Below are 16,306 nucleotides of genomic sequence, written 5' to 3'. Positions count from 1 at the left end.
TTTACACATCTCTGGAACGTCAGGCTTTTGTCAGAATTCAGAAAACAGAGAGTGAAAAGTTGTTTGTTAGTTCAGTAGCTTAGGTAAACAAAAATAAATATTTGTGTTTGATGTTCATGTTTTTCTCCACCTCCATTTCCTCCAGTGAACCATTTGAATAAAGGAAGGTGGCCACTGAGCTGACCCATGCATCACTGAAGCCAACACAGCATACTCATTCAGAAGTGAACATTGGGGTTCCTGCTTGGAGCTTTCGAGTGATCGTTTCTTTGCTTTTGAATTTAAAGGCATGGATATTTACAGTGTGCTTCATGAAAGAAGCAGCTTTTCTGACTTTTATTTCTGCTATTGTTGAAATATATTAGATATACAAGCCTCCACAGACTATCCATTTTGCACACAAAAATAGAAACAAATATGCTACATTTAAAGAGTCTTTTGGTTTAAAGTACAAGAAGCATTTCTGCAAGCTGTCTCCTCTGAAACCGAAACTCAAAATAAGCTTATTACATGTAAATCACAATGAGAATCATTGATAGTCTTGAGAAGGTGGTTCGGTTCTTCACAAAGAAAAGAACAAACACCCAACACTCCTCACACACTACATGAGACATGCCTGACACCTCCCTGACCAAAATAAGCAGTCTTTATCATGTGTACATTAAACATGAACTATCCGCCAGAAGCCCTTCCATCCATGCTTGCCAGCCTTCAAACGCAGCCCTCAAGGTGTGTTGGCTTCAGGGCCCTCTTCCTTACCTCGTCCTGAAGTTAGCCGGGTGTGGATGCCCGTCATACAAAGATAAAAAGTCATATTCCTCCTCCACAGCGAAAGATTGAAAAACTATATGAATCCTGGTCCCTTCCTCGGCAACAACCACCCAGGTACAGTTCGCTCCATTCGGATATCCATATGGAAACCCGGGGCTTTCTATCGTCCCATTCCTCCCTTTTAAAGTGCCTCCACAAGTATGGATAAAACCTAGAGAGAAAGAGAGCAAGCATCAAGTTATTATCAAATGCACGTTTAGTTGAGGAGAAAAATGTAAAAGGTTGTACAACACAGGAAAAGGCGTACATTTTAGGCATCATTACAGACCATATTTAATTTTGATAAACTTTGCCTAGGCGAAGTATCAAAGGAGCAATAAATTAACTGAATGGCATTCATTTTTCATAAACCGGTCTCTGCAGATGTTGTTACAGGTCACATTTTATTTGAATAACTGTATGCTAAGGTTCAGGTGCAATATTTCTTCAACATGAGAACAAATTGTTTGGAAAATCCGAATTGTTCTCAGCTGGCAGAAGCTGAAAGAAATCTGGCAAATTTTGTGTTTCCATTTATGTTTTCTGTTCCCCTTCAAATTAAGAAAAAAATAAATAAGCTGCTACACCTTCTGCTGTAATAATGGGAGGAAACAAAACACAATTTGAGGTGTTTTATAAAAAAAAAAAAAAAAAGCTTCTGATGCATCATAACTGACAACATTTTTCCCAGAAGGTCAGAAATAAGCAATAACCTCAAATCTGATGGTACAAGCCTCAAACAGTCGGCCCACACAAGATAGACCTTTGCACCTTAATGCACTAGCTTGTTGAAAATCAATACCCTTGACATATTCGATTACATTTTATATCATGACTGTCAAACTACAATAATCTGGTTGATTGGCTTGCCTTTGTGGTTTGGACATAAATGATCTTACAGTATGTGTCACAGCTAAGTACCCCTTATACATACAAAAGCATTATCTGACAGACAGACATTTACTGTACACTCATTCTCACACAATCACACCTGCTCACTCCACACGTCCACATCCAGTGTACTCCCACACACAAACAATACATGAACATGTTCCCTTACACGCTGTGTCACAGTGCAAAAAGTATGCCCTTTATTTGAGACTATCATGCATGTTGTCTAATGAAATGCAAACTTAATTAAGATGCATGGTTTACTCCCCACAATTTACTCCAAGTCTAATTAGTTTTTCACACTCAGTAGGTAAAGGATGTTTTGCATAGTGTTGGCCAGACACACGCACACACATATACAAGCACACACACACACACACACACACACACACACACACACACACACACACACACACACACACACACACACACACACACACACACACACACACACACAAGCCCGCACGCACACAGACTGCAGTGAGGGGAAAAAAGGAAAAACACACAGATCACTTGGCAGCTGTGAAACTCAAACGGCCTCTGACTAGACAGACGGTAGTCATTTTTCCCAATAATATGTTCGTCTTCTTATAAACTGATGTGAGTAAACGGTCAAGATGTTAAACTGTGAGACAAACACAATTCATTTCCTTCTTGTCCAGCTATTTCAGTTCATTATTTCTTGTCAAAGCCTGGCAGCTGTTTACATTTCACAACAACAACAAAAAACACAATCTCTGTCATCACATATACAATAGCCCTCTGGATTATTTTTCCACAATCTTCACTTCCAGGAGTCCTAACCCGGAGTCGCTGACAACCTCTCAGACCTGTTTGCTCTTCCTACACCCAGCGATCAAGTGGCCTGACCTTATAGAAACCGTTCATAGCACACTTTGCCGATGCAGTTTTATACATCATGTTGCCTCTAGTGGTGAGCTTCTGCTATAAATACAGCAGGGATAAATCTTCCCCATGTATTGTTGCATGTCTAAATTGCAATTATTTCCACCACCATGGAGAAAACTGTCAATCACGCCATATTTGCACCGTTGCGGCACCACTTACAGGGTCAACAGGATCCAACCTGTGACGCTGTGCATTATGGTGGCTTTCAAGTGCTCTTGGGAATAGCTTAATTTCCAAGGTCACACTCATCAATGGTCCAACAAAGTTTTGAGTATAGATGGAAAAATAAGGACTTTTGATGGCAGATCAGAAACTGTAATTTGGCAGGATGACATATGTGTTTGTCCAAAAATGAATGTAATATTTCTTATTGCTAAGAAATTCACACATTCTTAAATCTAATTAACTAAAATGTTCATTAAATGCTCATCATGTCAGATGTCTGATGCACATCGCCTTCATTTTTAAAAAGCTGCCACCATATGAGCCACCAACATTTTTATATTTCAAATTTATAGCAATAACCTGTACGAGTGGCTGTTTTTATGTTTAAAAGAAAAGCAAGAGCTCCTGAAGAGAACTTAAAGACATGATGTCACCCACAGTGACTGATAAAATAGCATTGAAAAATAAAATTTGAGGAAGACATGTCCATTACTGAAGGTGAGCCCACCTACAGTTGTGCTACAGTAGTTTAGCCTTACCTCAGACTAAATTCACTTCAGTCAAATGGGGAGATTAGATCATTATAAGGGCAGAAATGCATAACGTTACACTGTGTGAATATTGATGTCTGACTTTATTTTCCAATGGAAGTCACCTCATCCATTTTTATGAACATAATTATGAATACATTTAGCCAAAATAAAATTTGATCTGGCTATGACCACAGAACAATGCAGTTGTGACAAACAACATCGGGATAGTAACACTCTGCAATGTTCCCTTCACTTCTTCAAGATGAGTGTAAGACACTGGATTATTTAAAGGAAAAGTGCAAACAGCTTTGTTTATTTAAAGTGGCACTCAACCAATTTTGCACATGCGGTCTTGTTTACTTGCCGCAAGGAGTACTGCCATTCCTGTTACAGAAAACATGTTGTAGAGGTTATCCTGGCCTCTACAAACTGGACTGGAGTTTAAAGCAAGTTAAAGATGCTATATGCTGTTTTATGGAAAATAGGTTGCAATGTTTTGTAACTAAATGTCAGGAGCTCTCCGATTTTGACCATTCCTTTCTTTCTTTATTTTTTTTTTCATAAGTCTCCTGTGAGTCCCCTAAACTTGTGCAAGGGGTGATACTGATTAACTCAAGTACCCCTTTAAATGTTACAGCAGAATGATTACAACTAGCACTTGGTTTGATCTCTGCTGGAGTGAGACTGTTCAAACAGCCCCGTAAAAAACATATGAAGCCAGAGACATGCAGTTTTAATCGCTACTTAACAATGAGGGAAATTAAAGTGAACTAGATTTGATTTGTGGCAAGGTCACCACACAATTTTGTAACTGCATAAGTGCGGCTAAGCATCGTGGGAGGATTAACTGACAGAAACCTCTAAATCTTGTGTTGGGTTTAGATGCACAGGTAAAAGTCAAGTGTAATTGGTTTTAGTCGAGGCTTTATTGGATCTCTTGTATTTTAACTGCAGGACAAAATTATAGAGCTCGATTAATGCCTGAAAAATTTCAAGCATTAGATGACTAATGTTGCGAACCATTCAGGGTTTGGGCGAAATGCTTAGCAGTGTTTGTGTGGCTGATTGTTGTGATGTCCCTGGGACGACAGAACAGACACTCATTGCCAAGATGTCTATTTCCCTCTTTCTGCCTCTCTCTCCCTCACTTTCTCCTCTTCAGATCTATGAATTCCTTTCATCCGTCATTATCTCCCTTTCAACTCTCGCAACTCTCTCACACCATCTACATGGTTCTCTCTTTGTGTCTCCCTCGACCTCCTCCATTCTCACTTCCTGTCTGTCTCACTGCCTCTCCATTCAATTGTTTCCCAGGATCGCTGTTCTGCATCTCCATCTCTCACCCCCCATATCTATTGCCTTTCTTGTTTTTTTTATAAGCTATCCATTATGACTTAGAATCACCCTTTTCAATGCTCTGAATCATACAAGCTTGTAATATGTTAAGCTCTGTCAGCTCCATAAAAGCTGCATCTAAAAAAAGAACACTGTAAAGATTCATCTTGTTACGTCAAAGAAAAGCGCGACGACGACGACGACGACGACGACGACAACATGTGCTTTCTTGTGCAGGGGAGAGGACATGCATTGAATTCACAGATGACTTCGACCTATAGCATGTCGTCTTTTGAATTCCACTGTCACAGCTCAGTTGCTCACTCCGACCTCCACCATCTCTTCAATTGTGAAACGCAATCCCTGGAGCTTTTCACCGACCCCGTGTTAGTGCCACGCTGCAACAACAGCCATAAATTGTGATGAGAAACCAAATTAACAACATGCTGCGATTGCACAGTGGGGAAAATATGTTTCAGAATTATGAATCAGTATCATAGCGCACAAGTCTGGCAGAAACAGGGGCCTCAGCAGGCAGCCAAGTGGCGTGACAGACAGCTCAAAAATGGCCCCAGCTGTTAATCAAATAGTTACATTTACCCCTGGCCTTTTGGTTATACACAGAAATACTGCATTTCAGCACACCGCCACACCTTTGGTGGTGATAACAGATTGGTATATTTGCTGAGCAAAACACAGACAGGAAAATGACAGTTAACTCCCACTCTGATGAGATTTCTGAATGTGTTTGTCAACCCAAATTATGTCTGTGTGTGTTTGTGTGCGGGTACATGCATATTTATATGTGTTGTTGGCCTTGCAGGGCTTCTCGCTAATGCATAGGGTGAGACAGAACTACTCAATGTGATCTGTGTTGCTGCAGTGAATACAGAGATTTTGGACAGAATGAACCAGTTAATGAAGCACAGGGCCGTGCAGAGGGAAAATAAGATTGATTTTGTAAACAAATTACATTATGCGTCATAGAGGGTAACCTATTATTTTCAAGGCCCAAACGAAGTTCTTGCAGGGTAAATGGGTTACTTACTTTAAGCATGGCAGAATATGAAAGACAACATTTTGGCTTTGTATGAAGGGATAGTGCAGCCTAAACAACCAAAATGTTGGGTTTGTACTGTGACTTTTATTTGTGTTTACTACCATCCTTATTATTATGAGTGACATATAGACCCCTGGGTAATGGATGACTGCTGATAAAAATGAGAGATGGCCTATCCCAATTGACTCATCTTGAATAGCCCATCATTAAAATGAATCTCTCCTTAGTTTGGCAAATTTATTGTGTTCCATTTGCGATATCGGCCTTGAACTGTATTACCTTTATCTGCTGTCTATTGTTGCTGTATTTTATCAGCTGTCTATTGTCCTCTGGTTTAGTGGCAGACTGCACAAGACAGTAAAGTTTATCTAATCTAACAAAATCTTGTGGCTCACAGCAATCAGTGAAATATTGAAATGAATGTTTTTCCTAATTAATGTCATTCAATTTACTGGCAATTAAAGAAAATGTTGTAGCGCCCCCTTCGGCACCAGTCGGTACAAACATCTTGCAATCCTTGGCAACATTGCAAATGTAACTTTTAGGTCGTGAGCAAAAGATTTCAAAAAGACTGTAGACCAATTACTTGTAAACAATGCATGCAATGCAGTTTGATGTTTTTTCTTTGGTTCTTCATTAGTAAAGTATCCAAACCTCATCGTGATGTGTGGACAAATAAAAAAGGAGTGCATCTAGTGCAGGGCTCTTTGTCAGGACATTTGTCTGTAAGTCAAATAGACATTGTAAAGGGGCAACAATTCCACAGGTCAACAGTATCAGTGAAATTATAAGTCTTATTGAGTTCATTGTATTTTTCTCACCTTAGTAATTGTTTTGTTTTTCCTCACACTTTTTCATTTTTAATTGTTTTACACCTCTACACCAAGACGAACTTCATATGTGTAAAAACTAACATGATAATCAATCAACATCAACAATGTCTAAGTATATTATTGCAATACTGCCGTTTGGCAGATGTTTTGGGCCAAAGCGACTTACATGTTTCCACCACCCCCCACATTCACATATCTAGTTATTGTAGCCGGTGTGTGCATGTGTGTTATGCACTGAGCCAAAAAGATGGGCAAGGTAAACTGGTTTCATTGTTCTTTGACCTCCAACATATAGAGTGCTGCAGGATGTTTCGAGCCCAGATACACAGGGTTTTTTTTTGTGCTTTCCTACTGCAAAGAGGTATCATTTACTAAGTTATAATGTTATAATATTTTATTAGTTAAAACTTAATTTACATGTTTTTGACTTTTTAACCTGTGCCTGTTATGTAAATAGAAACTACATATAACAGTTTTTCTTTTTCAAAGACGATAATTTTACATAGACGTTTGAGCTGAGAGTCAGAGTTCCCATTAAGTCTTGGCAGTATTTTAGACTTACAATAATTAACTTGTTAGAATCTCTGACACCAACAGTAAAAATATTTTGATATAGAATTCTGGCTCTAATTAATAGCAACTGTATAAAGATGCAATCACAAAAAAATGAACTGTATGACTTGAATGCAAAACATTTCATGAATGCATGAATATTCAGAACAGTGAGGACAAAATGGATACATGATTCCATGAATAACTAAATAATACCAAAATGCATAATTACAGATTTTTAGAAAGTGATGAGTGTCGCTTTGAACACCAATTGGACCACACGTCGCTTTCTGCTTGAATAGTGTTTTGCCATCACCCTTCAAACATTTCAGCATCTCTCTTCAAACAAATTCAAAGCCACAAGCCTACTGAGCAATGCACTTTCAAGCTCCTCTTCTTTTGACTTATTTTTGGCATGTATTATTTTCTTTCCCTGCTTGATAGTTTATTTCCTCATGGATGACTGTAGAGTAGTCAAGGACAACTCACGCTCAAGATGGCATTTCATCATCATTCACAATGATTGGCCTTTCACAAACAGAGGGCTGGGCAATAGCAATACTCCCAGCCATGAAGGTTTAAGTACAAAAAAAAGGGCATTGATTTGCACCTGACCTTAAAGGGGGATCAGCCGATATAGAGGTATCCATCAGTGAGGCCTGGTTACAGAGCACTGACTGTAAAGATAGAGACCTTACCAAACAAAACAAAGGTCAAAACAAACATCCTGGTAGCCTTCATGTGCTGCAAAGTTCCTGTTTCCACATCCCACACCATAAAGAGAAACAGTGGTGTTACACAGACCTGATGCGGCTGAGTATTGATTTTATAAAAGTCCAGTTTTCCAAAGACAAATGAGGGCAGCTCTGGGAGAAAAAGAAAATTGTATTATCAATAATATGATCTGAACAAGATTCTATTCTTCACAAAATAGTAAAAACTACAAGAAAATGAATTTAAAATTACAGATGTTTGTTGATTTCCAATGAACATAATCTTAAACAGGACTTATGTGGAAGAGAGAGAACGACTGTTGCATGTTTGCTGTCATAACCTCAGCTCATGAATCGTGAGGATCTGCAACTTATAAAATCAGAGCTACTGCAACTCACTACCACTGGTATATTTAGAGGCAAAAGACAACCCAGAACTTTTCTCTTAGATCTATGACAAACTGTGCTCTGAGCCATGGACATAAAATGTGGAGGGAAGAGAAAATAATCTTTCATCGACACAACCAGGAGCACCACAGTGATGACTGCTGGGGCCTCGACAGCAACCTTAGTAGACAGAAATTTTAAATGTATGTCCCCAAAGAGAAAGATTTGATCTGCATGGCTGTGCTGTACCTACACAATTGATAGAATGTGCATAATCGCAGCCCCTCACCATGCTCGTCTGCATGCTTGATGAAAGGGAGATGGGCTCCATGAAACAAAAACAGAAAACAGGCTAACTAGTGAATGACTATTACCTCATGAGTGTGTCACTGCAATTTAGAAAAGGGCTCTGAAATATTCCATTTGGTGGTTTTAAATTGCCAACCACTGAGGTGAAAAATACTCAAATCAAATACACTGCCACACTGAAACACAGGTGGCGCATGCAAAAATGCACACACAAGCACACACTGTTGCACAAGGAAATAACAGAGGCTGTGTGTTACGTGGCCAAGTATAATAACTATTTCCCGACGACAGTGTGCTGCTGGTGCTTTAGTTACTAACCAGCAGTTATAGTATTTCATGGCTAGACACCAATACCTCCTTGAAGTGCTACTGAGCCATATTGCACCTGATGCCAGACCACCACTGTGAGAGCTGCTGTATAACACAAAACTGTGAGCCAACAACACATCTAATAGGAACCCTATCTCTCCAGCCTCCAATCTCCCAAACAAACAAAAACATCAACACTTCACTTTCCCTGACAATGAAAAAAGAAAGAAGCATTGAACAAGCATCTATCTTTTTCCATCTGCAGACAACTATAAAGCCAAAAACAATACTTGACTGTTTCCCTTTCTTTTTCCAGATAAAAACTTGTTCACATAGTGAAAATCACCTTTTACAACTTATTGCTGGAAACTCCATGACAAGCTCACAAAGCAAAGGTTGAATAATCTTCAGAATCTTTCTGACTTCTCCACATGTCCATCTGCAGCCCCTCCAGGAGAGAGATATAATGGTGGCAGCAGTTTAGATGTGCAGATGCAGAGATGTTGATCACGCAATGAAAAAAATGTAACAGCAGTTGTGTTTTTTACACTTTCTCCACCTGCAGGCCAGAGTTCCTTATGGAGTCATTTGTAACCTTGTGTGTTTTTTGCATGTGTGTGTTTTATCACATTTGTCACACTTCTTAGGTGAAATAAATTTGAAATGCAGCATTGGTGTTTAACAGTAACCTGCAGTGTGTATTAAATACAGTTCATCTTATGGCCCGAAAGCAACTAGTTGTTTTGTAAAGACATCTATCTCACATTTGTGAGAGTGTCTATATTTGTGGTCTTAACAACAGATATGCCTGGTGTTAAGTAGTGAAGATAATTATGTCACTTATGTTATGAACAATTAAATCCTATACAATACATAAGTCATTTATTTTTTTTTTTTACTTTTATTTAATTTGTAGTAAACATAGGACTGCAACTAGTAATCAATAAAAAAAATATTATTTTCTCAATCAATCAATTCAGAATTGTTTCATCAATAAAATGTTGGCAAATGCAAGGCAGAGCGCTTCAGACTGCTGTGAAAGCAAACTCAGTTTAAAGCTTACGGTTTATCATTTATTCATATGTTGATCATCTATTTGCGATCATTTGCTGAACTGGATGCTTGTGTGTTTCACCACATATGACTCTCATCCCAGCCTAGAGAGTGTGTGTTTGTGTAAGTGAGTGAGTGAGTGAGTGAGTGTGTGTGTGTGTGTGTGTGTGTGTGTGTGTGTGTGTGTGTGTGTGTGTGTGTGTGTGTGTGTGTGTGTGTGTGTGTGTGTGTGTGTGTGTGTGTGTGTGTGTGTGTGTGTGTGTGTGTGTGTGTGTGTGTGTGTGTGTGTGTGTGTGTGTGAAACTATTAGAGATCAGGTTATAAAAGGAGATGTTTTCAGTTGACCAGGATGTTCTCTGTGGCATTGCTCTGCTCAGCCTTATGGGACTATGTAATAGCCTACTGGCCAATGAAAATGAGTTTATTTCCACAACACTGTACAACAGGTTGCCTGATCCAAGCCTCAACCAACAGTCTAAAACCCAGATATTCAGCTTGCTGCCATGCATTCCAGAGAAAAGCTTCAAATCTTCACATTTGTGGAAGTGAAGTCAGGAAATGTTTGTGTTTGCTTCAAAAAATTACATAAAAACACCAGAGGCACAGCATACTACAGTTTCAAATTAATTTCCCTGTCCATCAATTATTAAGTTTTCATCGACCTACATTGCTAACTTTCTTTTGGTCTTTCTTACGCTGCGTTCAGATTCCACAGGTTGGACTGGAAGTGCACATCTAAAATTAGTCACAACTGGTTGTTTGTCTGCAGTTAGAGGATACTGACAGGGCTTAGAACCACCTTCTTTATATCAGTTACAATACGTGTTCTTGTTAATGCTCTTATGACCTAAATTAGAGCTGGTTTCATGAACGTGGAAATGGTGGACCAATCACACAAACCTTACTGGCCATACAATGGTTAATAAAACACTGTGGTCAGGTTTGGTCTCTGCCTCTTCTTATGGAGAGAATGGATAACAGTGGGGGAATAACTGCTTTAAAAAAATGCAGCTCCAAAGGCCAGGATGAAAGGCTAATGTCCACAGCAAGGAAGCCTGAAATAAGATGATTAGTCAATCAATGATTTCACAGCAGAAGCCTGAATGTGTTTTCTTGCCTGAAACCAGCTGTAAGAGACGTTATTCCTTTCAGGCGAAGCTAGAAAATGTAAAAACGGTCAAGTCAATTGTCAGATTAAAAGCAGTTTGGTATTTATGAAGAAATCGATAATTTCCTGAGATGCTGTTCTGTAACATCTCACAGGCTCTTGAGAGTTGGTCTACCTGTCTGGGTGTATTTTCTAAGCAGGAGTATACAATGCCTAGTACTGCCTCCCCAGCATTGATTCCAAACTGGTTTATTTGCAAGTCTAAACAGGTCCGCGGCTATCATTTTAATTGTGGTTGAAATATTCTGTGGAATCACTGCAACCTCCATCAGGCAGCCTGCTTCCTCAGTTACCTTCACATCCCTCCACTTTGTTTCCCTGACCAGGCTTCGCCCCTGACTGCTCTCCTGTCACACGTCAAAAATCCAGTTGACAGCCGCAGAAACAAACAAGTGCAGCGGCGTGCATTGTGGAGGAAGACTCCTGAAAAAAAATCTCACGTGGGTGTGCATGATTATAGGTTAATAATACTGAAAAATATATAGTAGTATGGCCTACTGTGGATACAATTCTAAACAAGATTATTTAAAAAAAAAAATCTACTTGTGTGCCTATTATTGTACCACATATTAAAATATATTAATATTAATTGAAATCATATTTAATTACATTCCACATAGTTACAAAATCTCATTAAAATGAATGCATTGCTGAATTTACATTCTCTCTAATTCCTGTTAGTAAACACTGTTGTTCCAACAGTATATCTCAACTATGATGTGATTACAACATTTCTTATCAGGTTTTCTAGATTTTAACCACTGCATGATTAAGGTCAAATAAATTCTTCCACTTTTTTATCAGCAAATATGCCTCCAGTCATTTAACAGAGGTTAATTCCATCTAAAAAATGGCACTTGAGGTGCAGGAGACAGTCCACCCTGAATCTGTAGCCTTGACTCTGCAAGCGAAGCGGCCTCCTTTTAACCTATTACACTTAATCTCAACAAATGTTGAAGACAAGATATTGCCAATCTCTCTCTCCCCCAAGAGTACTGCTTATATTAAAAGTGACTTCATCAGGACCAGCAAACTATATCCAACCTTCACAGGGACCTGTCAGCAACATCTAGGAGCTTGGCCTAGGTCTGCAGCGATGGGCGAGGGGCCAGTAGGGGAGAGGAGTGCTTTGGTACTAACCAGGACTATCCATTGAGATATCAGCACTGAAAGACACAAGGAGTGAAACGATCCAAGTTCCTATATCCTTGAAAATAGTTTTTTGTTCTTTCCACTTCCAGTTGAATCCAAGTGATTCTTCTTGAGAATGTCTACTGTTCTCTTGTACTTTCGTTCTTCTTCTTGTACCACTCCTGTGGAGTTCAAGAACCGAGGGGGCAGTGGGATAATGCCCTGCATTCCCTGTAGATAGAGTATAATTACACAGACAAATTGTAATCCTGATTAGCCCCAGCAGCCTTTCCAGCCTGTTTACATAATCACATTGAGATAAAGTCTTCATCAAGGGCTCAGTGGCCAGATTACAGTCTGTGCAAAACCCACCTGATTACCAGCAATTAGTGACTGCCTGGTACAGAGTTAAAAAAAAAAGAAAAAACCAAAAAAAAAACACACATTAACCAAATATGGGAGCTATAGGAAATTTTAGAAATACAATGTAACGACAAGAAACAGATCAACAATCTGCTCGCTATCATCAATCGTTTACTGTTGGTGCCAGGAACAGGCTGCGTGTTCTGTTTGTCCTCTCCTGTGGTGTCCCTTCAACTTCCTGTGATGATCAAGTTCCTTCCTGCTAAAGTCCTACACGACAGAAACTGTAAAACCTGAGTGTATTTTAATATGCAAAGTACCATTTAAAATGGAGTCAATCCATAAAATGATGAACGTTAAATAGCATCCATCTGTTTTATTGATCTAATAAACCATAAACAAAAGAAAGGGCTGATGCAGAAGCTATAACTCCAATCTGGATCTTCTTCATTTCGAGAGCATCACCACCCTCTCTCATGATATTATCCGCTGCTTCCACAGGCATGTGTCATAAGAGTGCAATGCTCTCAGCTTTGTGACTGTCTCATTATTGGGAACTCGATTGATCATGCTCCAATCGATGAATGCAGTGTGACTGTCATAAAATAAAAAGGACAAATGCAGCTCTCGTATTCGAGAAAAGATAGATTGCTCACTGTCACTCTAAAAGAATTCCATTTATGTTTGACCCAGGTATTTTGCTTTTTAAAAAAAACCCAGTGCTTGCAGTTTAGCTTCCTAAATTTGTGACTGTGTCAAGCAGTTTTAAAAATTCCCCAAGGATTAGGTGACACAGTTGCAGTGGATGTTATTTGGTAGTGGACTTCTGCAATGAGAAAATACTCATTAATCCAACTGTGCAGTTTAATTTATTCCACAATCAAGCTGCAACATGTCACTAAACTCCACCTCATGATAGGGACGAGAACCAGAAAGGTGGCGCAGATGACGTTTTGAACTGAGAATCAGCACTGTGCACAGGATCCAGGCTAAAAAATAATCTAATTTCTGGTCCTTGAAAAAGAACCACTAAAAAAGTGCTGCTGTACAAACTGCAAGATTCAGGTCTTTTTTATGGCATCATTATCTTAGCAGGAGAAGTGAGTCACAGGCCAAATCTGGTCGATATCTTTTTACTTCTGCAAACATTGTGTCAACTGTCAGAGCAGAAGAACAACAGCTGTACGGTGGTTCTTCCTCCTCTCATTGCTCTGTGTCACCATTTCCTCCACTCCTCAAATAGAAAACCCAGGCCTTCTCCTCCTCTTCTTTGCCCCCCTCTCTGCCTCCCTCCTTTCCCAATTCCTGGCCGGCTGGTGCCCTAACAAGTGCCAGAACTATAAGGATTGGAAGTGGCCTCAAGGTTTGACATTGCCACAATGTGGGTGGTGATGAAACAGCATTGTACCCGACCCGGCTCGACTCGACTTGACTCATTCTTGGTGGGCTCTGCTCCTCTGCACGCTGCGCATTTCATCCACCCCCAATAGGCAGACACGAGAATTACTCACAGGGTGAAGAATCTGCATGTAAATTGATACATGTAAGTGCCCATTTTCAGAAACACACACAAATACATTCAACAGATAAGTAGCCATGAACTCACGCACACAAAATGTCGCTGAATACGCACAAAGGCGCGGGCACGCAAACACATCGTGAAGAAAAACACTTTAAGGGTCGGGATTAGATTTGTTCATTTTTGTGATATATATATATATATATATATATAATAATGAGAATTTCACACTTGTAACATGCCGTTAAACAAAGACACTGATGCATATACTTACACTGATGTTTCAACGTGTTTGGAACATGGCAAGGGAACAAGAAATTAACTGTAGTTGTTGTCTGTACATGTTCTTTCAATGTCAGCAAATGGTAATTACAGTGTGGAAAATAAGCAACGAGTCCTTTGATTATTTTTTTCTACAGAATCTGTAGTATGTAAATGCATGAATCAAATTAGTGTGTTACACAAGAAAAACAGAGGGGTCAGACAATCAAATAAAAAGTCCGGGAATGTTGTTGCGTCATATCTCAAAGAAGAACGAATATATATTAGAAACTATATCCGAAAAGTGGTGTTTTAGTTGCATTAATATCAATTGGTCTTATTAAATTTAGCTGATGCATGTAATAAAAAAAAAATTAAAAACTGGAACCAGCGGTTACCTCACCAGCTATAGTGAGCATTCAGATGGACAGAGCACGAGAGAGTCCCTTGAATACTAAGAAGCCCACCTTACACCTGCCTGCACTGGCAAGTCCGATAAACACCAGTCGACAAATTGGTTTTATACACCACTTATTGCCGAGGCAATAAATGGTTTCAGCACACATTTCAGGTGAGAAACTGGCCTGACGCAAATCCCAGATAAATACTTGCAAACTCGACCCAGAAAAGAGAGATTGCGCACGGCTTTATCCCAAATAAACTGGAATCTCTCAACATCCTACAGGAAATCTGCAGTGCATGCACTTGCGCCTCAACAATTCACGAGTTAGCCTACTAAGCAAAGCAGCTCACGTAGGCTATTAGAAGAAGCGCAGGCTACCGCAAGAATATCTATTGGGCGACTCAGTCAAAGCCTGCATTGAGCGCAAACCGCTGAAATGCGTCTCTTCAAACTCCATCCAGAAAGCCGTGGTAGCCTATTTTGCGCACGTCTGTACCGTTAAAGCTTTTTTTTTTCTCTCACGCACACGCACACACACACACACACACACACACACACACACACACACACACACACACACACACACACACACACACACACACACACACACACCAAGCGCATCAGAAAATAGAGAGAATTGCTGCAGTGGCTCGTACCTTTCACACATGTGAACATCAGTGAAAAGATGAGATTCCAAAAAACAATTCCCGTCCTAATCCTCATCGTTTTGGCTTGAAGAAAGTCCCTTCGGCCACATTTAACGCATCTCCTGTTGAAAACGTCCCGTAGTTCAATAGATCCGTCGTAGTATCCGTCTCTGTAAATCCCCTTCATGTTCACAACTAAAACATGTAACCTACTGGCTAATTTCTCTTTCTGTGGGGTTTAAGTAGATTCCCTTCTCAGAGGAGAAACAGGCAGAGCCGCCCGCCGCGCTATGTCAGCTGATAGGAGAGAAGTGAGCAAGACTGAATTTTAGGATAGGACCACAGCAACCTGGACGAGGGCTCAACCATCTCTGCTGAGAGGGGCATCAAGTGTGAGGATCTCTGTTGGCGCGCTCCCGCATCTACTGTTCAACATCTCCTCTCTTTAATCCCTGTAAAACGTCCGTGGACTGAGAAGAGTCTTGCCTACAATTTGAATGCTGCCTTTATCGATCGGCAATTGAACCACGCAGCGAGAGAGAAAAGGTGGCGGCGGTGGGGAGGGGGGTGTGAGAGGAAGAGCGTCCTGTGTAAGTATGATCCGGCTGATGTGTGGGTAACAAATCATGAAGTAGGAACAGTGAGGTGTGGGTGGCAAGGGAAGAGGGGAGGAGGCATGTCTTTGTGGGCAGAATGTAAATCGTGAGAAAGAAATGAACTCTGTTAATGACAGCATATGGTTTATGTGTGTGTGTGAGGAGAGGAAGGGGGTGCTGATGTTAGTTGAGACTCAGACAGGCAGCATCCCGTCCCGAAAGCTGATGAAAGAAATTCGCCCGGTAGGCAATCCCACCATAACTCTGATTTTCATTTTGGAGATCGAGCAGAGCTGTTATTGGGAGTGATGGGGCTGGGCAATTTGCAATGCAAAGGTGGAATGATGACGGAGCAAAGC

At 40.1% G+C, this 16,306-nt stretch overlaps 1 protein-coding gene across 3 annotated transcripts in view; it reads right to left on the bottom strand.

Annotated features, from left to right (window-relative positions):
* Positions 1-15,820, bottom strand: part of LOC138617846 (CUB and sushi domain-containing protein 3-like) — a 229,538-nt gene extending 213,718 nt beyond the window's left edge. For 2 of the 3 annotated variants that reach the window (XM_069693160.1, XM_069693162.1), the window contains exons 1-2: positions 15,361-15,819; positions 760-982 (exon numbers count right to left, since the gene is read on the bottom strand). In XM_069693160.1, the coding sequence (XP_069549261.1) occupies positions 760-982; positions 15,361-15,538 (401 nt within the window). In that variant the 5' untranslated portion in view covers positions 15,539-15,819. Of the gene's footprint in view, positions 1-759; positions 983-15,360 lie in introns of all 3 variants that reach the window. The other variant, XM_069693161.1, reaches the window with a different exon arrangement.
* Positions 15,821-16,306: the final 486 nt, after the last annotated feature.

The sequence above is a fragment of the Brachyistius frenatus genome, unplaced genomic scaffold (genome assembly GCF_029030835.1).
Source record: "Brachyistius frenatus isolate BFR_SWC_R1_liver_20210118 unplaced genomic scaffold, ASM2903083v1 Contig_14, whole genome shotgun sequence".
Lineage (NCBI taxonomy): Eukaryota > Metazoa > Chordata > Actinopteri > Embiotocidae > Brachyistius > Brachyistius frenatus.
The sequence above is the reverse complement of the archived record's forward strand: the minus strand, read 5'-3'. Positions and strand labels throughout refer to the sequence as shown.